Consider the following 24,252-nt stretch of genomic DNA (forward strand, 5'->3'; position numbering starts at 1 on the left):
CACGTTATGGAAGGGCGGGATCTTAGTGAGTGGTCACTTGTCATAGTTCCTCTCAATTTGCAGAGAGAGGCATAGAGGATTAAATGATTTGTCCGGCATTTCTCAGCTCGGGAGTGGAAGACAGGAACCCATCTTCATGTTAATTTTCACAGGTTTCCAGAAATGCATTCTTCCTATAACATTGTGAATAAATTTTAAATTCCTCTGACCACCTTCTCAATCTTGGTCTCCCCCTCCATCCTTAGAACTGATCACGGTGTGGTCAGTTTGGAGTTCATCCTTCTACATCTTTTCCTATTCCATGTACGTGTATATAAATGGGTGGATTGAAAACATTCAGCACGTTTAAAATAAGTTTTATCACACTACCCATATTTTTCTACAAATTGCTTTTCTCTTTCAACAGTATGTCTTAGATCTTTCTGGATCTGTCCAGAGATCGCGACCTTATATGTATTTTTAATGCTGCAGTCTTTCATAACCTGGTGATGTCATAGTGCTCATAAGCCTATTATATGACTAATTGTTTATTGTTCCTTATTTTTATAGTAAACATGTTTGTGCCTATCTCCTGCATGCACAATATTTCTTCTAGAAATATTGAGAGATGAAATTACTGGGTCATAGGGAATATGTATTTTTAATTTTAGCAGTTGTTACTCTAATACTCATTAACATGGTTATACCAGTTTATATCCTATCAGCTGCATGACAGTGCCTGTGTCTCCATAGGCTGCAAAATGCCTGATATGATCAAATATTTACATGTGTGCCAACCTAACAGGTGAAAAATGGATCTCATGGTTGTTTAATTTGCATTTTCCCATTTGTAAGTCAAATTGAACATCTTTACTGTGCTATTTGTTTTTCTATGAATTGCCTGTTCAAATCTCTTGCTCATTTTTTTCTGTTGGATAGTTTTATTAATTCACTAGAGGCCTGGTGCAGGAAAATTTATGCACTGGAGCGGGGGGGGTCCCTCAGCCGGCCTGCCCCTTCTCAGAATCCAGGAGCCCTCAGGGGCAGGAGGCGACCCGGCGATCAGGGGAAGGCAACGCCCCATCACACCTCTGCTGCTGCCACTGCCGGCAGCGCAAGCCTCGGCTGGCCCTGGGCTGCTGGGCAGCCTCCATCTGAGGCTTCCCTGTGCCTCCGGCCGGCCCTGGGCGACTGGGGGGCTGAGGGTGGATACGGCTGCACCGTGTGCCTGCCACCCCCTTCACTCCCCCAGCGGGGCTGAAAGGACTGGGGGGCTCTGGCAGGGCTGAGGGGTCTGGGCGCTGCCATCTTTGTGACTGTGTGATGGTCAATTTGCATATTCCCTCTTTATTAGATAGGATTCAGCAAATATACACTAGATGTACACCATATGCCCAGCATTATTTTAGATGCTAGGGATTTTGTGGCAAGTTGCAAAAACAGACATTCCTGCCCTCGAAGAGGTGGTAGTCAAGGTGTGGGGGATAAGAATTGAGGAAATTCCTCTAAGCCAGTGGTTCTCAACCCTGTGGCCCTTTAAATACAGTTCCTCATGTTGTGACCCAACCATAAAATTATTTTCTTTTTTTTAAAATATATTTTATTGATTTTTTTACAGAGAGGAAGGGAGAGAGATAGTCAGAAACATCGATGAGAGAGAAACATCAATCAGCTGCCTCCTGCACTTTGATTTTTTTACAGAGAGGAAGGGAGAGGGACAGAGAGTCAGAAACATCGATGAGAGAGAAACATCAACCAGCCGCCTCCCTCCCAGCCCCCACTGGGGATGTGCCCGCAACCCAGGTACATGCCCTTGGCCGGAGTCAAACCTGGGACCTTTCAGTCTGCAGGCCGATGCTCTATCCACTGAGCCAAACTGGTTTCGGCCATAAAATTATTTTCATTGCTACTTCATAACTGTAATGTTGCTACTGTTATGAATCATAATGTAAATATCTGATATGCAGGATGGTCTCAGGCGACCCCTGTGAAAGGGTCATTTGACCGCCAAAGGGGTCGCGACCCACAGATTGAGAACCTCTGCTCTAAGTGAAAGGAACTGAGGAAATGTATCCTTTGTTAGATGGGACGAAGAGAAGCAGAAGGAGATAGGGAGAGACTCGGGGTAGGACTTGGCGTTCAATAGGACACCTGGGAATCTCATCCTTGACTTACTCACCTGGAGGCATTCTTGATATAATTTGTCTTAGTCCTTTGTCCTATGTGGTACATATTTTCTTCCAGTCTTTCATATTCTTTGGTCTTGGATGATGGTACTTTTGCCTTGCTCATTCTTTTTATTTATTTATTATAAAATCAAACTTGTTGATTACAATCAGGTATTAAAAAGTGAAAGTTCCTTCTTCCCAGACAACCGTTGTCAAGAGGCGTGTCTCCTCTGATTATTTCTATCCTCACTGCCATGCCACACTCCCACTCCCAGCCCCCGTCCGCCGCTGAAGCATACATTTTGGCTGTTTCTTAGTAAGTGTAGTTTATTGACACAGTCCTCTCTGGCTGGACTCAACGTTGCTTCCAGATCTCCTTCCCTCGAGATGAGACAGCCATCCTATGCTCTCTCTATGGCCCAGGAGTTTCTTGGAACCTTTTGTTTATTGGACCCCAGCCTCCGCACCCTGCTCTCCAATGGAGCTGCCATAACCTGATTCTGTGTTCTCTCCCCCAGCTGCACGGCTACATGGAGAACAAGCCGCTGGGGCTTCAGATCTTCATCGGGACGGCCGACGAGCGGATCCTTAAGCCCCACGCCTTCTACCAGGTGCACCGGATCACGGGAAAAACCGTCACCACCACCAGCTACGAGAAGATCGTCGGCAACACCAAAGTCCTGGAGATCCCGCTGGAGCCAAAGAACAACATGAGGGCGACGTAAGGGCTGGGGCTGAGGGTGGTGGGTCCGAGTGGCAGGGGTTTGAGAGAGGGGTCTCCCTGGAGTTGATGGAGGAGTGGGGGATGGTGGTTCCCAGTCTGTGATGGACCCAGAGAGATGACTGCTTTAAAGTTTCCATTTTAAAAGTGCGTTATCTACATATTTTTCATGTATTACTTAGGCATCTTTGGGCTCTGTTGGTTGGAATGAGACTAATTTCATTGACATTAAAAATGTTATTTGACCTAAAGAAAATTATTAAGTCATGATAGGTCAAAACTCACCAGGTCATTTGCGTGTGGCTAAAATTTGGGGACCATTGCACCCATGTATTGGAGTTGAAAAATCTTTTTATTAGAAATAAATCTCAAACGTACAGGAAAACTGCAAGAAACAAGAGCTCTCTCCAGCATACTGGTTCACTCAGATTTGCCAGTTGTTAACCGTTTTCATATTTGCTTGATCACTCTCCATTTTTTCCTGAAGTTAGTTACAGAAATCATGCCTTTTGACTTTTTAAACACTCCCGCATCTGTATCCTAAAAACCAGGATGCATTCTTCCGTGGCCACAGCGCATTTATCAAACTCAAGGTGTTAACGTTGACACACCGCTGTTCTCTATTGGACGTCCAGAAGCAGTTTCGCCAGTGGCGTGTTTGAGTTTTCCAGATGCTTTTGAGAGTCGAAAAGTTGGCATGAAAAAATCTCACTAGAGAGGTCATTTCCCCTGGGGAGTTTCTCTAATTGCTTTATAAGTGTTTTACTCCCCTCTCGGTGTAAATCCCTGGCTGAAATACGTATCAGTGTGTTGCAGTTCCTTCCCGCGTCTGGCTGTGGGGTTATTTGGCCTACCTGGCGAAGGTGGCTTTGTGGGTGATCTTCCCTGCTCGCTAAGACGGCTGGCTGTAAATGGGGTTTTCGTCCTCGGGCAGCATCGACTGTGCGGGCATCCTGAAGCTGAGGAACGCTGACATCGAGCTGCGCAAAGGCGAGACGGACATCGGCAGGAAGAACACGCGGGTGAGGCTGGTGTTCCGGGTGCACATTCCCGAGGCCAGTGGGAGGATCGTCTCCCTGCAGACCGCGTCAAACCCCATCGAGTGCTGTAAGTGGGGCTCTGGGCAGGGTCAGTTTTTGGAGTGGACTGTATGTGACACCCCCTCCCCCGCCCCCGCCCCACCGCAAGGCACCCTGGGCCAGGTACCCTGCCAAGGTCACAGGACCCACAAGGATCGAGAGTGGGCCCCGGATGACCCAAGGGGCCAGAGCCAGAGCCCATTTAAGGGCTTCTCTCTGCTTTGATTTACTTGTGGAGGGTTTTGCGGCCTCACAGGAAATTAAAAAATAATACTGCTAATGAGTCACCCACAGCTTTGCTTAGAAGATTGGAGATGTATAAATGTTCTGGTTTTCAAAACGGTTAGATGGCGTTGGAGTGAGTTCGCCGTACACCATGTCCTCTTTCTTTTCCTCTGTCTTTCTTTCAATAAGAATAACGATGATGTGACAGTGGCTCTTCCTATTGAGCTTGTTCAATACTGACAGCCGTCCTTGGTGATGGCCGGTGTCACCGTGCACATTTCACAGAAGAGGAGGGGGAGATGGGGGCAGGGCAACACAACCCCAAAGTGGCAGGGTGACGATGGAACGGGAGCTTCGGCACCCAGGAGCCACGCTGCCCCGTCCCCCTCAGCCCGTCCCTGTGCGTTTACTGAGAATCCACTGATGTCCCGTGCGGTGCTGGCGTCCTGCAAATGAGCCAGAGGTTTTCTCTGTCCTCAACGAGCTGACATTCCGGAGGCTGTAAAGATGCCCAAGCGAAGGGGCAGGAGGCGGTCAGAGTCCAGTGTGCCGCGGCCGGGCTCTGCCCGGGGAAGGGCTCCGGGCAGAACCCTGGCTCGTTTCTACCAGGCTTTGAGAGAGGCGGCCACTTTGAGCTCATTCTTAGGCACTTCCTGCCAGTTTTGTTGTTGGTTTTGCAATTAGATGGGACAAAGCTTATTGTTTGGTCAGTTGTTGAGAGTTCAGAAATCATCTTTAAAAGCATAAAGAACAAAGTAACCATTTTTTCAGAAACAAAGGCTGTTTATATTATTTTTTTAGCCTCTTCTAAGAATATTTTTTATGTTGTTGTAATCATGTTCTATATTCAGTTACGTTTCAGGACTTTTTCCTGGGCATTTTACCATATCTGGGGGTCAAAAAAAAATTGGTTTTCTACAGAAGCCAGGGGAGTGATGGAAATGAGTCAAGTGTGTTGGGTGGGCAACAACCGGGAGGGGTGGGGACCGGGGACCAGAAAGGCGCTTCCCATCTAAATAGACTGCTGTCACTCGACTCCGGCCGGAATGTCCATGTGGGACTGTGACGCAGTGTGGCCACGTCGTCCGACTTTTTAAGATAAACCGAAGTCTCCTGATTTTTAAAAAGCAGCAACAAATTCAAAATCCTTTATGGATCAGATAAAACCTGCGGCGCGGGGCTTTGATTAGTCATAGGTAGTCTTTATCAGACACTAATGAATAAAGGGCAAGCATGAATATTTTATGCAGAAAGGGCTGAGGAAGACTAGCCCTTAGGAGGAGAAGCCAGCAAGGAGAGAGGCTGGGCCCTCTGCGAGAGAGAAGCCAGCCCTTGGTCTTGGTTGGCCTTTGGAAAGAGATGAAAGAGCCCCCCGATTTCTTCCAGCTCTGGGGAGGGGAGGGGAGTCAAGATGAGGGAATGGCCGAATGTGGTGGTGAGTCCGTGCTCTGATGCTAGAAGAGAGACCCAGCAGGAGGCCACAAGGGAAGACAAGTGTTGACAAACATATCTCAGAAACATTGGAATTCCCCTTCTTACCCAGCGGCCCCAACCCCTGTCCTCCGAGTGCTATAGTCATGGTGGCTGCCCGCCTCCCTCCCACCCCCACCCCAGCCCCACTTTTGAACATCTGAAGATGTTTTGGGAAGGAAACTCGGGCTCTTCCTCTGTGATTTGGGGGTTTTTGAGAAGATAAGGGCTCCCCTTTCTGGCAAGTGACTCACGGTCCTGGATGGGGCTGTGGTTAGTAGCAAGGTGGGAAACAGGAGGCCTCGGGGAGGGCCGCACACAGGGTCCCTCTAGGCAACTTATCACCTGCTGATCTGAGACTTTCCCGATCATCACCCAACCACAAGCACCTCCCGCGAGGTCTTCCGGGCATGGTGAAGTCGTTGGCACCGTGAATGTCGGTTGTTTTTCTTCTCTTTTAAGAAAGCATTTGGCTGATTCGACGACCTTGCTTGGAGAGATAAGGAAACAGACTTTCTTGGTAAAGTGATTCACTCGTTTTTATTCAGAGGGAGCAAATCCAGAGTCTCCCGCTTCCTCCTCTGTGACATACCTTCTTCTTTTGGTTGCTATGACAGCGCTCTATCGTGCAACGCCAAGTTGAGCTACCAATTGGCCACTATCCCTCTCACCACCCAGAATTTTTTGATATTTTTATTTCCTTCTTTGTTCTAAAATCCTAGACCAATCTCTGGTAGTTTTATAAATATTTATGGACTAATTGACTTACCGTGTGAACCTTCAGGAGGTATTCCACAAGTATTTATTGACAATTAGTCCATCACATGTATTGGCACAGTGTGTGTGTGCAAGAACTGTTTATTGACTGGTTGACTCTGTGTGTAGCCCTTGGGGAGGGCGCGTGGGTAAGCAGAACACTCCGTGGGCCGGGACCTATTTGCGAGGCTAAGTTATTTACTTTGGAGGTGCCTTTTATGTAACATCGGAGGGATCGAGGGTAAATTCTCAGATTCTGGTAGAAAAAAAACTTGAACCGACTCCTGGAGGCCACTGCCTGGAAGGTGGACCTCTTTGCAGATGTGCCAAGTCCTTAGATGTACCCACAGGCCAGCGTGTCAGAGGTCCGGCCTCACCTTTGCATGGATGGGCGCCTCAGCTGTCTAGTCTGCTGCTCCCACATCTTCCGTGTTCCCAAGGAGACACTTTTAGTTCCTCCCTTGTTCTCAGAAGAGTGTTTTGAACCTGCTCCAGTCTTCTAAGCTCCGGACGCCGCCTTCACCCGTTCCCACTCCAGGCAGATAGCCGTGCCTCCCACGGTTCCAAGAACATGGGAGAGGTCAGAGGGGCACACCCTCCTCTTCCCCAGCAACAAGCCACCCACAGATCGCAGCCCTGGGCCTGTCCTCCTCCTCGCACTGGGCTCCTCAGTGTCCTCAGCTCCAGCTCCAAGGTCCCTGTGGAGGTTGAGCCCTTACTTCCCTCTTGTCTGAGTGTCCCAGGGCTGACGTGACCAACTGCCACCACCTGGGAGGCTTAAAACAACAAAAATTTATTCTGTCACAGACGTGGAGGCGGGAAGCCCAAAATCAAGGGGTGGGCAGGGTGGGTTCCTCCTGGCGGCTCTGAGGGAGAGTCTGCGCCAGGCCCCAGCTCCCGAAGGTGGCCGGCAGCCGCTGGTGCTGCTTGGCTTGGAGCCGCATCACATGATCACCCCTGTTCACAGGGCCTTCTTCTCAGTGTCCTTTTCGGTCTCTCCCAAGGACACTCTCATGGGATGTAGGGCGCACCTTAACCCGGACGGCTTCATGCCCGTCCTCACCTTATTCACATCTTCAAAGACCCTCTTCACAGGAGGTCACATCCTGAGGTCCCGGGTCCGGGCTCTTCACCCACGACACCTCCTCGGCAGCAGTCCTTGACTTCACTTCCCCCTGGTCCTCAGTTCCCCAACCCCCTGGCGTCCTTCTGTCACTTGCAGGCTTTCAATGACTCTGTGCCCTCCACCCAGAACACTGGTCCTCAAACTTGGAGTCAGCTGGGGAGTTTTGAGAAAAATATGCGATGCCCAAATTCTACTGCAGAGCCCCTGAGTTGGTTGGTCTGCATGGAGATTTTCAGAGGGACCCTGGGGATTCTGGGGGGCGGCAAAGTTTAAGACCCACTGACCTTGTTGCCTTGCCTCCTCTGTGCCCCACCCCTCCTTCCATCAATTGATTAACGCCTTCTTATCTGAGGTCCCTGGATGGATGGCCCCTTGAGGAGGAAGCTTGTTCTGGTCTCAGCGGATAGGGCCCAGCAGGTGTTAGCCAGGGCCTGGCACCTAGCAGCCGTCTCGAGAATGTTGGTCAAATACAAAAGTAAAAAATGAAAGCATGAAAACAAGCATCTCTGGGCTGCCCAGCAGAGAGAATGGCAGCGATGAGCTGTAACAGAGGCGGCCATAGTGCAGATCCTTCCGTGAGAACCTCCCCGAGGGTCTCTGCAAAGGGGTCTCTGTGTTCATCGCTTTTCAGAAAACACCCAAAGCCATTTCCCACCAAGCCCCGCCCAGCACGTGAATCCACTCTCCGCATTTTGCAGGAATGGGGGGCAGGTCTGGGGCGTGGGCTAGAAAATGGATTTCTCCCTTGGTCTTTGAAGCTATCCACATAAGTACATTTCGCTGTGGGATAATGAAGGGACAATAAATTGCACAGGTTGTAAGGCTTCAGTCCAGTGGTTTTGGACAAATGTAGGCCCCCGTGTAAACACCGCTCAAAGCAAGACGGCATGTCCACCACCCCTGAAAGTTCCCCGGTACCCACGGTCAGTGCCACCCCCGAGCCCCCCACGGCTCTGATTGCCATCAGCATGGATTGGCTCTCCCTGTTCTAGAACTTCATATAATGGGAGTATGCAGTGTGCGCTCCCTGTGTGCGGCCGTCTGTGCTCAGCCCGATGCCTTTGTGATCCGTCGCTGTGACTGCGTGAACAGTACTGGATTGTATGAATGTAACAATTGTTTACTCACCCTTGATAGACATTTGGGTTGTTTCTGGGGTTTGAGTACGGCAGATAAGGCTGCTATGAACAGGCTGGTTCAAGGCCTTTTGTGGACAAATGGTTTCATTTCAGTTTTTGTATTTTCACTCTGTACAAGAGTGTGTGAGAGTTCCACGTCCTCCCTAATATTTGATTTTGATAGTATGTTTAATTGCAGCCATTCTAGTGAGTGTAAAATGGCATGTCCTTGTGCATAAGGCATAATTTGCATAATTTGAATTTCCCTAATGACTAACGATTCTGAGGCCCAATCCGTGCACTTGTTGGCTGCCTGTATGTCTTCTTTGGAAAGGTGACTGTCGAGAGCTTTTGCCCATTTTCTGTTTTGGGGTTTGTTTTTTTTTGTGTGTGTGTTCTGGATAGAGCCCTTTGTCAGATCTATGTATTATAAACATTCCCCCCTGTCTGTGGCTTATCTATTACTATTACTTTTCTTAATTGTGTCTTATTAGAAGCATCAATATTTTATTTTGATGAAGTCTGATATGTCATTTTCTTTTCTTTTGGGATTAGTGCTTTTTGTGTACGCCCAAGAAATCTGTGCCTCTCTGAAGGTAGCAAAGGTATTCTCTGTTTTCCTCTAGAAGCTTTTTGATTCTGGCATTTAGGTTTAGGGGTATGATTCGGCTCAGATAAATTTTGCATATGGTGTGAGGTAGGGGCGAGGTCCATTGTTTAGGGTGGTGGTTGGTAGTGTGAGCTTGGGTTCAAATCCTGCCTTGGCCACTTAATGGCTGTTTAGTCCTGGGGAAGTTACTGAGCACTCTGAGCCTCAGTTTCCTCATCTATGAAATGGAAATAGTAATAGTACCTATCTCATCCCAGTAGAATAACCTCTCTTGTGGTGTGTCTCAGACTTTCGTGCTTGCAGCCCTCCCGTAGCTTTGCAAAGCAGACTTTACATGTCTCTGGCTGCCACTTTGTCGCTGTTGAGAGACCAGGCAGGCAGCAGGAGGCAGGTGTGGGAGTTTAACAAACGCTGATTGTTTCAATCATGCTGGCAGCCAGCAGCAAGCCCTGCTACTGAGAAGGAACCCAGATGGTTATCTGGCCTGCGTAGTGGGTCGGCTGCAGGCGATGGCAGGGAAGTTGGGTTTGGGGCCAGGAGCCCAGGACTGGGATGGCTTTTCTGCCAATTAGTGTGGTTACCTGGCCATATGGTTATGGCTCTCTCCTGAGCTAGCTGTGCAGGGGCAGCGAGGGCAGAACCACGTTTTATGGACGACCTTGGGTGTGCTTACCTATTTCTTGTTAACTTGTTTCATCCTCACCATAGTCTCAGAAGACTCACCCATTCATTCAGAAATTTTAATTACGCACTGATTTGCGCCCGTGTTTGGGGCACAGAATGCTGCCTTCTTGGAGCTCACTTTCCAGCAGGTGAAGCTTCAGAAGGGTAGGCCAGTGGTCTGCAAACTGCGGCTCGTGAGCCACATGCGGCTCTTTGGCCCCTTGAGTGTGGCCACGAAGTTTCAATCGCACTGTGCGTGCGCGCCCACACGTGGTATTTTGTGGAAGAGCCACACTCAAGGGGCCGCAGCTTGCCGACCACTGGGTGAGCGATGTGCTATGGTCACTCACCTGGCCAGGGATGGGGCAGAGAGCTCCGGGCTCCCAGTCAGATGGGGATTCGTGGGGCCTCAGGAAGGGCTGTTATGCGGAGATTGGTGGGGCTATTCTGAAGGGGCTACCTGTTGGCACATAGAAACGGGAGAGCGATTCTCTGATCAGGAGAGAGAAGCAATAGCTCCTGCTCGGGACCTGTGCTGTGTGGATTGGAGGAGATGACCGGTCAGTCTGGCAGGAGATGTTACTGCTCCACTTTCTTTTATTTTTTTAGGGAGACTGGAATAGAGAGAGAAAGACAGAGAGAAGCATCAATGTGAGAGAAATACACTGATTGGTTGCCTCCTGCATAAGCCTGGACCAAGGCCCGGGCTGGGGAGGAGCCTGCAACCAAGGTATGTGCCCTTGGCTGGAATTGAACCTGGGACCCTTTGGTCCGCAGGCTGATGCTCTATCCATTGAGCCAAACCGGCAAGGGCTTACTGCTCCACTTGCCATGAGGAAGCTGAGGTCCCACACAGTCCAGAGCTATCAGGTGGTCTTGTGCACTGTGCACCCCATTTACGCACCCCGCACCCCAGTCCCACAGTTCACCCTCACAGAGGTGAACCCCGCACTCAGGGAGAATTGGCTTCCTCTGTCCCAACCTCCCACTTACAGGGAAGACCCAGGAGTGGCCAGGGTGGGGGCCCCAGAGCCTCGGGGGCTGGTCTGCTGGCCCGGCTCACAGCCCCTCCCAGGCGAGGCCTGAGTCAGCACCGTGTCCTGGGCCAGGCCAGGCTCAGCAGGGCCAGGCTCACAGCCAAGGACAGGGGCCTGATGAGGAGACAAGACAGGTTTACAGCAGCTGAGCGCCTTGGCCAGGAGTGCTGAGTGCTGAGCCAGCAGGAGACGGCGGGAGGACCTGCTCGCCTGGCTGGGCCGGCGGGCCGCTTTCCCACTGGGTCCTTGTCCATTTTGCTAAAACGGGGCCCCTTGAGGTGGTGGAATCCCACCATCTGGGTCCGGATCCTGCCTGTCGGCCTGACTTGGCTGTGAGGCCTCAGACATATCCCTTTTCCTCTGGGAAACTCAGCTCCAAAATGGGAATAATTCGTGCTTTGTGACCTTCTGAAGTCTCACAATAAAAATAAACATAACAGTCACCGAGCCCTGACAAGGTGCCACATGCTTCCTATGCATTAGCTCATTTAATCTGCAAACGGCCCTCTGAGGTGGAACCATGACTTTCCCCATTTTATAGATGGAAAAAAAAATCAGGCACAGATTAAGTGACTTGCCCAAGGTCCCCAAGCTAAGATGTCATCGAGCTGGGCTTTGAACTTGGCCGGTTACACGGCAGCATCCATGCCTTTAACCTACCCCCCTAAGATGCCTCCCCATCCCCCGTGCGTGTTTCATAACATAAACTAAAATGTGTATGTGAGGTGCCCGGGCGCTGAGGCCTGTTGACGGCGGCTGTAATTATTTGCCGTTATTCGCAGAACCCACCCACTCTGCACAGACGAGTTTTCCCGACCAGCCTCTCCCATCTCTCCTGAGGTCGTTGTGTAGATTGTAATTCTTGGCCGCGCACCACTGTGACTGAGCGGACTGCAGACAGTCAGACAGTAACGTCCCCGCTCCCGGCCACCCCGGCCAGCCCGGAGGACCCCGCGCCCCGTCACTCTCCCTTGGGGAGCCTGGCCGCTGCGGCTCTGCTCCCCCTCCGCCACTGCTGCCAGTGAAAGTAAACACCCAAACTGGTTAAACCAACAGCGCCCTGTTGATTCAGAGCTCATAAAACACAGGAACCCCGGCCGCTTTATGACGTGCCAGAATCCGGGGGCAGGAGGGAAGCCTGGGGAAGTCTCCTGGCCAGGGCCACCGCCAAGCTCCAGCTGCCAGGGTGAGCCCCGGACCCTCAGGACGCCTCTAAAAGGGCGGCCCCTGATTGGGTGAGAACGTGGCAGGGGGTGTGGGCTGGATGGACTGGAATCTCTGACGGTTGAAAAGACGAGTGGGCGTCGGTGGGGGCAGCTGGGGGTGGCAGCGCAGGCCCGGGAGGCCCAGTGGCTTCCTCAGAGCCCTCCCACAGGCCCTGGATGGTGTCACCTCAATTAGCAGCCATAGGTGTGAGAGGTTGCATCAGAGAGAGAGGGGGAAGTGGACCCCGGGAGGGTAATTTTGGTTGCTGGTTGCCGCTCCTCGGTTCCTCTTTCGGAGGCTAATTGGGTTCGTTTGCTTTGCCTCTGGGCTCTCTCAGGATGCCAGGCCTCCCCTGGAGGAGGTCCTCTTGTCCTCAGGTGGCCTTTTAAGTGTGGAACTTGGCTCTCAAGCAAATGTGGGTAACAAGTCACCTGGAAAGATTGTTAAAATGCAAATGCAAATGCCCAGCCTCGTCTAGGAGATTCGAGAGCAGCGGGTCAGGGAGTGGCCCGGTGTCCGCGTGTCCGTTAAGCGCCTCCCCAGCCAGGCGATTCTGCTGCCGGCAGCCTGGGAACCTCACTTTGAGAGATGCTAACAATCGGGACTGAGAAACCGGATTATGTTTGGGATCCACCAAGACCAACAGGAACGAGCGCAGTCATATGTGTGAACGCGTGGATGTGATCGGCACATATTTGGTGAAATACGCAACATAAGACACCACCTAGCCAGTGCCAACCACTTAGAAACTGCCCAAGAAAAGATGGCGTTTGATCTGGTTGACCTTGTTGGCCCATATTATTTAATGAACAAGACACACTTTTTTTGAAGTCTCCCTTTTAATCCTGACCACGACCTGTGAGATGGGTCTGTTAACAAACCCCTTTTTCAGATGGGAACACTGAGGGTTAGAGTTGGGAAGGACCCATCCAAGGATCACATTGTGGGGGACTTGAGTGGGACTGAGGTGTGTCCAACACAACAGCCTCCACCCTGGTGGGAGCTGCCCCTCGATGAGGCCGAGCTCTGAGCATCTCCTTTCTGTCTGTGAAATGGAACTAATCGTGGTTTCCTCAATGAAGGGTTTAAAAAGATCCCAAGTGGGCAAACGTTTTGAAAATGAGCAAGAAAGAGGCATTTTGAAAGTTAATGAGAGTCAAGACTGATTTCTTGAGTGGTAACTGTGTTTTTGGTCTTACATTACCTGTATGTATTTTTAATTGTCGTAAAACACACATAACACAAAATTTACCATTTTAAAATGTGAGTTTAGTGGCATTAAGTACATTCACAGTGTTGTGCAGCTGCCACCATGATCTGGTTCCAGAACGTTTTTACGACCCCAAAAAGAAACCCTGTACCTATTAGCAGACACTCCCCAGACCTGGCACCCACCAGTTTGCTTTCTGTCCCCATGGATTGGCCTCTTCTGAACATTTCATATAAACTAGAGGCACGATGCACGAAATTCGTGCAAGGGGCTCAGCCCTCGCAATCCCAGCTGCCTAGGCCCTCGCAGCCCTGAGAGCGGCTTCATGGCCCCACCCACTGGTCGTTCTGGAAGGTTCCAGAAGGTCGTTTGGTGTCTGGTCTAATTAGCATATTAGCTCTTTATTATATAGGATGGGATCATGCAGTATTTGTCCTTTTGTGTCTGGCTCCTGCAATTTAGCATAATGTTTTCAAGGTTCATACACGTTGCAGCCTGTATCAGTACTCATTCCTTTTTATGGTTGAGTAATATTTGTGTACAACAGACCACATTTTGTTTATCCATTCAACCATTGATGGACGTTTGGGTTATTGGTATTAAATATTTACCAATTACATACTAACCACATCCACATGTTTATACTGCTTGTAGGAGGACCCAAGAGGACTGGCACTGGCAGGATTTTATTTATTATTATCACTTTCTCTATGATATCTTTATTTATTTTTAATATATTTTTATTGATTTCACAGAGGAAGGGAGAGGCAGAAAGAGATGGAAACATCAATGAAGAGAGAGAATCATTGATTGGCTGCCTCCTGCATGCTCCCCCTCCCCCTCCACCCCCCTGGGGATTGAGCCCACAACCCAGGCATGTACCCTAACTGGGAATTGAACCATAACCTTCTGGTTCATAGGTCAACACTCAACCACTGAGCCACGCCTGTTGGGCTATGGTATCATTATTTTATCCTCATTCTCAAAAATATTTTGTCTGGGTCCACAATGGATATTTTCTCTAAGTATATTGAAAATACGATGCCTTCAGTATTATAATGTTTTCTTTTTTATTATAGTTGACATACAATATTAGTTTCAGGCGTACGGCGTAATGACTCAACCTTTATATTCCTTACATTGTGATCACAATAAGCCTAGTAACATCTGTCACCAAGCAAGGTTGTTACCGCAATATTGACTCTTTCCTCTATGCTGTACACTAATCCCTGTGACTTACTTTAAACTGGAGGTTTGTACCTCTTATTCCCCTTTACATTTCTCCCCCACACCCTTCACCTCCCCTCTGGCAACCTGTTAGGGCTTCACAGAGAAGGCATCCGTGACTGAGAGAGGTGAAGTGACTGGCCCAGGGTCACAGGGCAGGGAGCTGGCAGAGGCAGGACCGGAAACCAGGCCTTTCTGACCCAAGACTCAAGCAGCAGTAACCAGGAATTCTCCCGTGGCTGCCAGGGTTCTGCATGACCCGGCGGGGACAGCGCCTCAGATCAAACTGGGGTGCCCACGGGAACATGAAGGATTGTTTTTTAAAAAATTATGCTGGGGTCCTCCCCTCAGATCCTTGAAGTCAGAATCTCTAGATCAATGGTTTTCAACCAGGGACATCCAGCCCTGCTCAGAGGCAGGTGTCCACAGGAAGGGGTGCTACTGGCACCTAGTGGGTGGAGGCCAGGGATGCTGCTCCACATCCTATGATGCACAGGGGGGCCCCCACCCACAGCATGATCCAGCCGGTGTTGGTGCCCAGGCTGAGAACTGGCTCTGGAACCAGGCCCGGGGGGTCAGCCTTGTTAAAGCTCCCCAGCTGACCCTGATGTGCAGCAGAGCCAAGCGCTGCTTCTCGAACTCGATGGGACCCGAGCACCACCTGTGTGCCTTGTTAAGCTGCAGATTTGGGCTTAATAGGCCTCGGGTGGGGCCGGGGTTCAGCCATTCTAACAGGCACCCCGCGGTGCCGGTGCTCCCGGGCCGCGCTTGGCGTTGCCAGTCTGCTGTACCGGTAAAGGCTACATTTTCCTGAAAAAAGATAGCTTTCCTTTGGGTAAGGAGAAGGGATGGGAAGGGCAAATCTGGCAAAGAGAGAATCAGTTGGTTGCTTGAAACTGTGAGGCTTGAGGGGAGCAGCAGCGAGGTTGCTTTAGGAAAAGGACTCGTCGTGTTCACAGTGATGCACTGTGGTTCACAGAGCAGCTGGCCGGCCAGCCTCCCGCCCCGCTCAGACCTCCTGGTCGTGGCCAGGCCCCGGCCTGGCTGGCTGAGAGCCCCTGGCCAGCTTGGCCAGTAGCAATGACTCAGGCTTTCCACCTGCAAATGGGGCAGATGGCTCTTACCACCTCTCCACCCATCCCTGGGGCCACAGCTCCCAGCGGTGGCCCCCACCCCAGACTCATCAAAGGCAGAACTTAAAAGCTGGGGCAATTTTTCCGGGCGATGTGGCTGCTGGTGTTTTCACTGCTGATACTAGTAAACCTCCGTTTGTAGCCGCTCAATTAGGAAGTCCTACAAAACGCGTATATTGAAAGAAAGGATTAATAACCCGGCCCATGTGGGAGACATTAGCTTCTGTGGACAGGCCTTTTGAATATATACTCCGAGCTGGCAGCCCCTGGAGCAGCACTTGGCCGGCCGGTCCCTGGGAGCGGAGAGCCTGGGCGGAGCGGGATGGGGAGACCGTCAGGGGATCACTGTGAGTCGTCGGGTTGCACTCTGAAAGGGAAGTGTCTGGGAGCGTCTGTCTGGTCCACAGCAGATTCCTTAGATGTTGCCAAGCGCATGGTGGCTCCCGAAGGAGCCGGTTCCAGCATAGCTCCGGGCAGAGGGCGGGGGTGCTCACCACCTGGAGGCTCAGGCCGGCCAGGAGGGGAGGGTTCGGCTTGGGCCTCGGGCCTCACACGGCTGCTGCCCCGGCTCCCGGATGGGGAGGTCCACGGGCCCCTGGCACGGAAAGGACTGGCCCTCCGCCCAGTTCTCGGGCTCCGGGAGGAAGGCCAGGAGCTCAGGGTGACTCACCGAGGGGAGGACCGGCCTCTTCGACCCACGCTGCTGCCAAGGCGAGGCCTGAGCAGACGGGCCCCTGGTGCTGCTGGGACCCAGTGCTCACCGGCCCTGGGAAGGGGTCTGGGGAGGGTCTTCATCCTCCCTGCAGAGAGTCAGAGCCTGGCTGGCGTGGCCAAGGGAGGGGCCGGCGCTGGGCACAGCAGCTCTGGGGGTTCCCACGAGCTTTGCCACAGAGCCTTGGCCACGTGGTGACCTGACTTCTCTTCGCTTTAATTTTCTCCCCAGTCAAGTGTGCATGATTTTAATACTTCCTTCCTCAGAAGGTTGCTGTGAGCATTCAAGTATGTCATTGCAGTAAAGCGCTCAGCACACGGCTGCCCATTCTTCCTTCTTTCGTTATTGCAGGCATACATGAAAACTCAGATATGGAGAGAGACAGAGATATGTGTGCCACGGTGTATTGAGATATATCCACATTTATTCCTATCCATCTGTCCGCCTGTCCATCTGTCCTTCCAGTCATCAAGCCATCCACCCGTCTATCCGTTCCTCCCTCTCTCCCTCCCTCCCTCCCAAGCACCTCCTCCTAAATCCCAGCTCTGTCCCCATCTGTGGGCTCACATCATACACAAAGGCTTACAGTCTACAGGGGCCAGAGATAGACCTGAACCAGTAAAGCCACATGCAGTGTGTCTATAAGTGGAAAGTTCTTTGGAGAAAAACAAAGCAGGGTAAGAGCAGGATAAAGGCAAGAGAGGGAGAGACAGACAGACCGCAATGGACAGGGTACCCGCTGTAACTGCGAGGGAGGAAGGTGGCGGGGCCGGGTGAGGAAGCCTCGCTGAGGTGGTGACAAGAGAGTGGAAGCCTGCAGGAAGTGAGGAGGGAGCCCTGCAGGTCATGGGGCAGAACCTGCCAGAGAGAGAGGCACTCGAAAGTGCAAATGCTTCAAGACAGGAGTGAGCTGAGTGGGTCTGAGACACAGAACATTCCAGAAGTGAGACTGGGGCGGCACGAGCAAGGGGGAGTCTGTTGTAGGGAGTGAGGTCAGGGGGATGGTGGGCAGATCAGGGAAGCCTTTCAGATGATGTCTGGAATTGCTAATGAATTTCAAAGCAAATATCAAGAACCGGGTCCTAACGTGTCGCATGTGTGTGCTGAAGGTGTGGGCTGACGTCAAGTGCAAAAGGAGAAAGTGCATTCTAGCAAAATGAGTCTCATGGAATAGTTGGTTTGCCCATCCTACACAGTAAAGAGCTAATATGCTAATTAGACTGAACAGCAGAAGGACTGTCTGGACGACCTGCCGGACGATGCTGGGGCTGCAAGGGCCAGCCAGGGCTGCGAGGGCCGAGCCCCTTGCATAAATTTTGTGCACCAGGCCACTAATCCTTTCATAGAAATACAGTAATCAAATTCTCATTTGCCTTTCCCATCCCTTGATTCAGGAAAACAAACGTGTTGTTAGGAGAAAACGCATCCAAATGACTCGGAAACTCTTACGGGAACATGACATTTGCCGTCAGGTTTACAGGGGTGATGGCGGCTCCACATTTAGACGTGACAGCAGGTGAAAAGGTGGGCAGAGCATGTCCCAGCTTGTCACCGTGAAATCAGAAAGCCTTGCTCGAGTGTCCTCACGGCGACTTCTTTTCTTCTGTCCACAGCCCAGCGATCCGCCCACGAGCTGCCCATGGTGGAGAGACAAGACATCGACAGCTGCCTGGTGTACGGGGGCCAGCAGATGATCCTCACGGGCCAGAACTTCACGGCCGAGTCCAAGGTCGTGTTCACGGAGAAGACCACAGGTAGGCCCCTTCGGCTCGTGCGTGTCCCCTGGCCATGCGAAAGCCACACCTGCTGGTTCTAAGCAGCATTGATTGTGGGTGGATATCATCGTGTAGACTTGCACATTCTGCCCTTTTCCCTCACCGGGATAAGTCCCCCATGTCTCTAGTGATTTGGATGTTGACACAGTTCATCACTGTGCGAATGTGCCGTAATGTGTGTTAGCTGATCCTGGGCTGTTTCATTAAATGAGAAGGTTGTCCCCTGCCAACCCCAAATCTTTAAAAAAAAATTTTTTTTTTCTTTCCACATAGAAAGGTATACTTTTTCAACTTCTTACTATTATCAAGAAGGGAGGCCAGACAGCATGGTGATTAGTGTGCCTGTTCTGGGCCTGGGCATCCTTGGTTCACATCTGGCTCTGCTACTTGCTTGCTGTGTGATCTTAGGCAAATTACCTACCCTCTCTGTGCCTCCATGTTCTTATGTATGAAATGATAATAACAGAGGGTTGTCACAGGGTTAAATGAGTTGGTACATGATGAGTAATTATAACAGCACCAGGTATATCGTAAGCCGATACACATTGGCTCTTATGTTTAATTATAAATCGTGTTGCGATTAATCTTCTTATACTTTGAAGATTAATTAATCTTTTTGACACAAATCTCCATGTGCATTTTGTTTATGTATGGTTTATTCCTAGCAGTGGAATGCTGGAGAGTCATTTTGAGGATTTTAAATGCAGATTGCTAAGCTACCTTCCAGAAATGTACAAATTGAAACTTCCACCAATACCACATCAGAACTGGTTTCCCCCTTCCCAGAAGTGCCATTTTAAAAAATTAAAACAATTCACTGAATTGGTACTTCTTCTTATTTTGCATCCTTTGCTCTGAGAGGTTTAATGTTTCTGTTTATTGGCCGTGTTGTAGCCTTTCTTGCCTACATGGTCTGGTAATGTGTTTTGCCCATGAGGGCGAGGCAAAGAGAAAATGATGGGAAGCAGGAAAAGTATCAGGTTATGCAATTATTGGGTAGTTGTGGATGGCAGACCTAGTTCTTTTCTTCTAGTGGACATGATTTCTGTAGGTTAATTCAAAGGGTATTGGTGCTTGTTTCTTGGTTTATTGCGTTTAGGATGATGCAGAGAATGTAGCAGGCAGGTTGTTCCGTTGTGGGCTTGTGCACTGCCCAGGGCACCTACTCTGGGGGCTGCCCTTCAGCCTGGATGCATCGTGAATCTGTGTATCATGAAGACACCTGCTGACAGAGAAAGCAGAGTGTCTGGGAGGAGGCCAGCTTCTTCCCTCTTCCCACAAAGCTTCCTCTTGGGGCCCTGAGGATGGGCCCTGAGGACGGGTGGGTGTGGGAGTGGGTTAGAAGGCCCGTGATCGGTCAGCGGTGGTGTAGTGAGGGGTTAGGAACGCGGACATTGAAATGGAAGCATTGCTTTCTAGTATGTGTTTGTTCAACACCATCTTTATTCCCCTTTCATTGGGCATTAGGCTGCTTCCAACTCTGTGCTGTTACAGGTAGCTCAGTGATGAGCGTCTTCTGCATTCGTTTTGTCAGTTAGATAGGAACTCGCTCTTTAGCCAGTCTGCTTGTGTTCAAAACCCAGCCCCACTACCTTCTAGCTGTGTGACCTTGGGCAAGTTACTTTCCTCTCTGGGCAACAATGTCCTCATCTGTACAGTGAGGATGGTGACAGTCCTACCTCATCGGGTGGTCGAGAAATTAGGAGTTCATCATGTTCAGTGCTTATAAAAGGCTTGGGATATAGAATGTGCGTGGTATGTTAGCTAATGCTCTTTCCTAGATGTGGAATAGTGGATTCAAGAGGGCACGCACTTTTCAAAGTGTCCTGGGGGACGCTTGTTTTCCAGGTGGTGGGAAAATGTAAAATGTTTTCTATAGCAACAATTTGTAAGGCCCTGCTGAGTCAGAGGGCAAGCCAATTTGCCGAAGTAGAGGCCGTTTAACATGGGGAACTGCTTTGCTCCGCGGGCAGAGGCCAGAACACAGAGGTCTTCCAACGCCAGGTACAGACATAAGCTTGCTTTGGTCTGCCCCCAGGTAAAGTAATAGGGAGCCATGCTGGTTCTTGAGCAGGAGAGTGCTATGAGGTTAGCCTCTTCGGTTCTGATGCCTCTCCTGTAGCAGGCGCCATCCTGTTCGCCTTCTGCTGACTCTCACAAGAAGTGTATGGCTTCAAAATGCCTTATTGGTGGAGGGAAAATGCTAATAACATACAGATGTCTTGTTATCGGTGTCCAGGTTGGTAGTTCCTGTGGGGCGGGGGTGGGGAGGGGCAGTGGAACTGGGTAGGGATGACTCAGATGCCAGGTGCTGCACGTTCCCCTCGGAGTTAGGGGCCAGCCAGCTTTCAGTTGTCCGGGAGCTCATGAGTGAGTGAGTGAATGAATGAATGGCATTTACTCTCAGGCTTTTCTTCTCTTGGCCTGGAGGAAATTTCACAGTTTACCTCTTAAAGAGAGGAAAACTCAGAGCCCACTGCATGTTATAAGAGTAATAGTAACAGCTCCCTGTGATTGAGTACGTCTGTGGGCGGGCCCTTCGCCTGCCACTCTCCCCAGGTTGTCCTCTCTAACCCAGCACCTGTGGGAGGCAGACGGCAGAGAAGTCAGGGCATTCACCTGAGATCATACCCAACATTGTCCAGTTTTTCTACCTTCCTGGGCCTCAATTTCTGTCTCTGTAAAATGAGGTAGCAACAGTCCCTTCCTCCTGGAGTTAATTGCAGAAATGAACAAGGTGAGCTCAGTGCATAGGGAGTGCTCATGGAATGTCTGCTGTTCTCTCATGGTCTGTCCGGTGTTACCAGAGCTCAGGCCATACACAGGGTTTATTCGACACACACTGCCCTCGGCGTTGGCCCTGGGTGGGCAGCTGTGGGCGGCTGCAGGCTGTGGTGGTTACGGGCACAGACTCTGAGGTCAGACGGCCTAGTTCAATCCATGATCTGAGTTTAGCAGCTTTGGCATCCGGGTAAGTTGCTTCACCTCTCTGAGCCAGTATTTCCTCTTTTGTAAAATACAGATGATTTACTTCTCTTGAGAGATGAGGGGATTAAATGAGATCATAGAGCTTGGCACATTGTAGATGCTCATTAAATGTTAGCTTCTATTATTATCATTACATTTAGTTGATGGAAGGGCAAAAGGTAAGATTTTAGCTCATGGAACTGAGAGACATTGAAAAACCATCATAAGTAATAATAAACTGTGTGCCAGGCCTTCTCCTAAGCATTTTATATATATTAACGGATCTGATTCCTCATGACAGTCCTACAAGGTAACCACTGCTCTCCCAATTTTACTAATGAGAAGCTGAGCACAGAGAGGCTACGAAACGTAGTGAAGATCACACAGCTGGTTAATGGCAGTGTTGGGTTTGGCCCTAGCCAGCCTGGCTCCAGAGTCTGTACCTTAACTGTTAGCTGTTCTGCTCTGAAACAGCTTAGAACCAGGTCAATTTGGCTGAAGACCTTCTTCTAGCTGCTCTGAGCCGCTGACTTGGGCCATTTGGTGGTGAAATCAAGTAGTGACTTCTGCAGTGGGTCTCTGGGGTTGAGAGGATGCAGTTCGTGAAAGTCTAACTAAAGAATCCTGGATGCATGTGGTTCCTGGACTGGTGCCAGCAGACCCCGGGAGTGTCTGAGACACCCCCTCAGCCCTCCCCCCAGGAGTGGTGGGCTGCCCTGGTGGGATGTCTGGCTCCTGGTGGCTGTGACAGACACGGGGCTCGCCTTGTGTCTGCAGGGACCTGATTCTGCTCTTTTGACCCCAAGAACTCGCCTCCCAGCCCGGGGCTGCCTTCTGCAGGGGGAATCCCTGTTGCTCAACTTCTTTTTTCCAAAACGCATCCCTGCTCCCATCTCCATGGACAGCTTGGCCGGCGAAGGCGCTGCGGGGCGGGGTGGAGTGGAACAGCCGAACTTTTCCAAGGAAGGGGAACCCCAGCTGGTTCTCACATTAAGGAAAGGTGACAGCCTCCTGGACTAATCTTAGCCCCCACGTTGGGTCATCAGCACCACCGGCTCCAGCGTTCTTTTTATAGCCGTGGCTGAAATGGAATTGGTGGTTTCCACTCCAGCACGATGACAAATTGGAGAGCGGTGGAAAGACAGAAGGAGAGGGGCAGCATGGGGCTCCTTAAGTTGGAAGAGCTCGGTGTTTTGGAAAAAGGCCCCTTATTTATAGCAGCACGATTAGTATTATGATTAATATTTTATTACTAATTGTAATTATTTTCAGGGCTTCTCAGAGCCTGGCCCTCACCCATCACCTCCGATTTCAGCTTTTTCGACCTCCTCCTTGCTTACTTGGCTGCCGCGGCGCTGGCTTCATTCTGTCCCCACACAGCCCAAGCTCGTTTCTGCCTCAGAACCTTTGCTTTCGCTCGCTCTTCTTAGAATGTCCTGCCCTCATTTCTTTATGAAGCTCGCCCTCCTCTCCCTTCAAGCCTCCGCCCCTCCTAGCCCATCTGCTCTGAAGCCGGTCACCCCCCCTCCCACCTGTCAGCTCCTGTCCCATTGTCCTGCTCTGTTTTCTCGGTGGCACTTAGCACTACTGAAACGACCTTGTCTGTTCGGTCTCCCTCGCTAGACTCTTAGTTCCTTGAGGGCAGGGACTTGGTGTTTGCTACTGTGTCTGCAGCATCTAGAATAATCCCTGGCACACAGTCGGTGCTCACACATATTGCTGAGTGAATATGTCACTTCTTTTCACTGTCACACCAGCCCTGAGAGGTGGGTGGCATTATCCCCATTTCACAGATGATGTAACTGAGGCTCGTAGAGGTCAGGTCACAGGGCCCCAGTTCAGCTCACAGCTGGAGACAGAGCTGGAATCTCAAGCAACATTTATCACCAACCCCCTGAGCAATCTCTCTAATCATATCGCAGAGGACAAGAGAAACCAGACAGAACCACCAGGGTATTTCCCATTTACCATTCCCACCGCTGGCTGAAAAGCCTTTCTATATTCTCCGAAATTTAAAAAACGTGTGACCTTTTTGGGCGAAGTTCACACCAGGAGTCCAGGCTGTCCCTGACTTCAGCAGGTCACCCTGGCCCCCAGCCACCCAGGCCCCAGGCGGAGTCGGGGGTCCCAGCAAAACATTGCAAAACAGGAAAAAATCTAGGGACACAAAAATAAAAGTGATGTGGCAGCGGAAACGGGGTTGCCATGGCTTTGGGTGACTCCCCGCGCCTGGGTGGGATCCAATGTTTTGGAAGCTTCCTCCACATGACACAGAGTTTTGGAATTTTTCAGCTGGTAAATCTTCCTTAATTCGGGCCCCCTGCCCCCGCCAAGTAGCTCCCTGGCTCTCTCTCCTGCGGGGGTGTAGGTTGGAAACGTGCCTGCTTCGGCTTACTCAGCTTTGAAACTTAAATTGTTTGAAGAGAACTTGTGTTTTGTTTTGCTGGACGCCGTTCTTGGAACAGGCGGATGGCGGAGGCTCCCATCACCTGTTGAGAGGGCAAGTTGATTTTTTAGAGAGGAGGCGTGGGTGGTGGAATCCCTCGTTCCCACTGAGTCATCGCATCCTAAGATGAGTCATTTTATTACTTGGAGGTTCCCAAAGGTTGTATTTTGAGCTTCGTTTAATAAATAGAAATGCGTTTGCTTAAAATAAATTTCTTTTTTTTTGCTAGATTAAGGATTTTTCCATGAATTAGTGTCCTGGAAAAATTGGAACCACCTTAGAGAAGGCACCCCCTCCTTCCACCTGCGGGGCTCTGTGGGCTCGCCCTGCACGGCGTTTTCTGAAACAATAGACTCAGGATTGGGTTTCCCTCTGGGAAGGGTCTGACCCAGGCTGGGCCGGGGCATGACTAAGGCTCGCAGACCTTTGCCCTGGGTGACTCACATCTACAGCGTCATCGCTCCCCGGTCTCCCCCCGCTGGAGCCCACCACTTACAGCTGGCTGGGCCGCACAGCTCTCCTCCACAGGCAGAGGCCAGATCACTGCTGAAGCCCCACGGGGGACAGAGAAAACGGTCTCATTTTCAGAGAGCTGAAAATCTGCCCAAACTCCAGTCCACTGCA

At 50.7% G+C, this 24,252-nt stretch overlaps 1 protein-coding gene across 1 annotated transcript in view; it reads left to right on the forward strand.

Moving 5' to 3' along the window:
* NFATC2 (nuclear factor of activated T-cells, cytoplasmic, calcineurin-dependent 2) overlaps positions 1-24,252 on the forward strand; it is a 147,935-nt gene that overhangs the window by 62,386 nt on the left and 61,297 nt on the right. The window contains exons 4-6 of the mRNA XM_006758787.2: positions 2,666-2,868; positions 3,803-3,975; positions 18,054-18,194. Coding sequence (XP_006758850.1) covers positions 2,666-2,868; positions 3,803-3,975; positions 18,054-18,194 — 517 coding nt within the window. The remainder of the gene's footprint in view (positions 1-2,665; positions 2,869-3,802; positions 3,976-18,053; positions 18,195-24,252) is intronic.

The sequence above is a fragment of the Myotis davidii genome, unplaced genomic scaffold (genome assembly GCF_000327345.1).
Source record: "Myotis davidii unplaced genomic scaffold, ASM32734v1 scaffold935, whole genome shotgun sequence".
NCBI lineage: Eukaryota > Metazoa > Chordata > Mammalia > Chiroptera > Vespertilionidae > Myotis > Myotis davidii.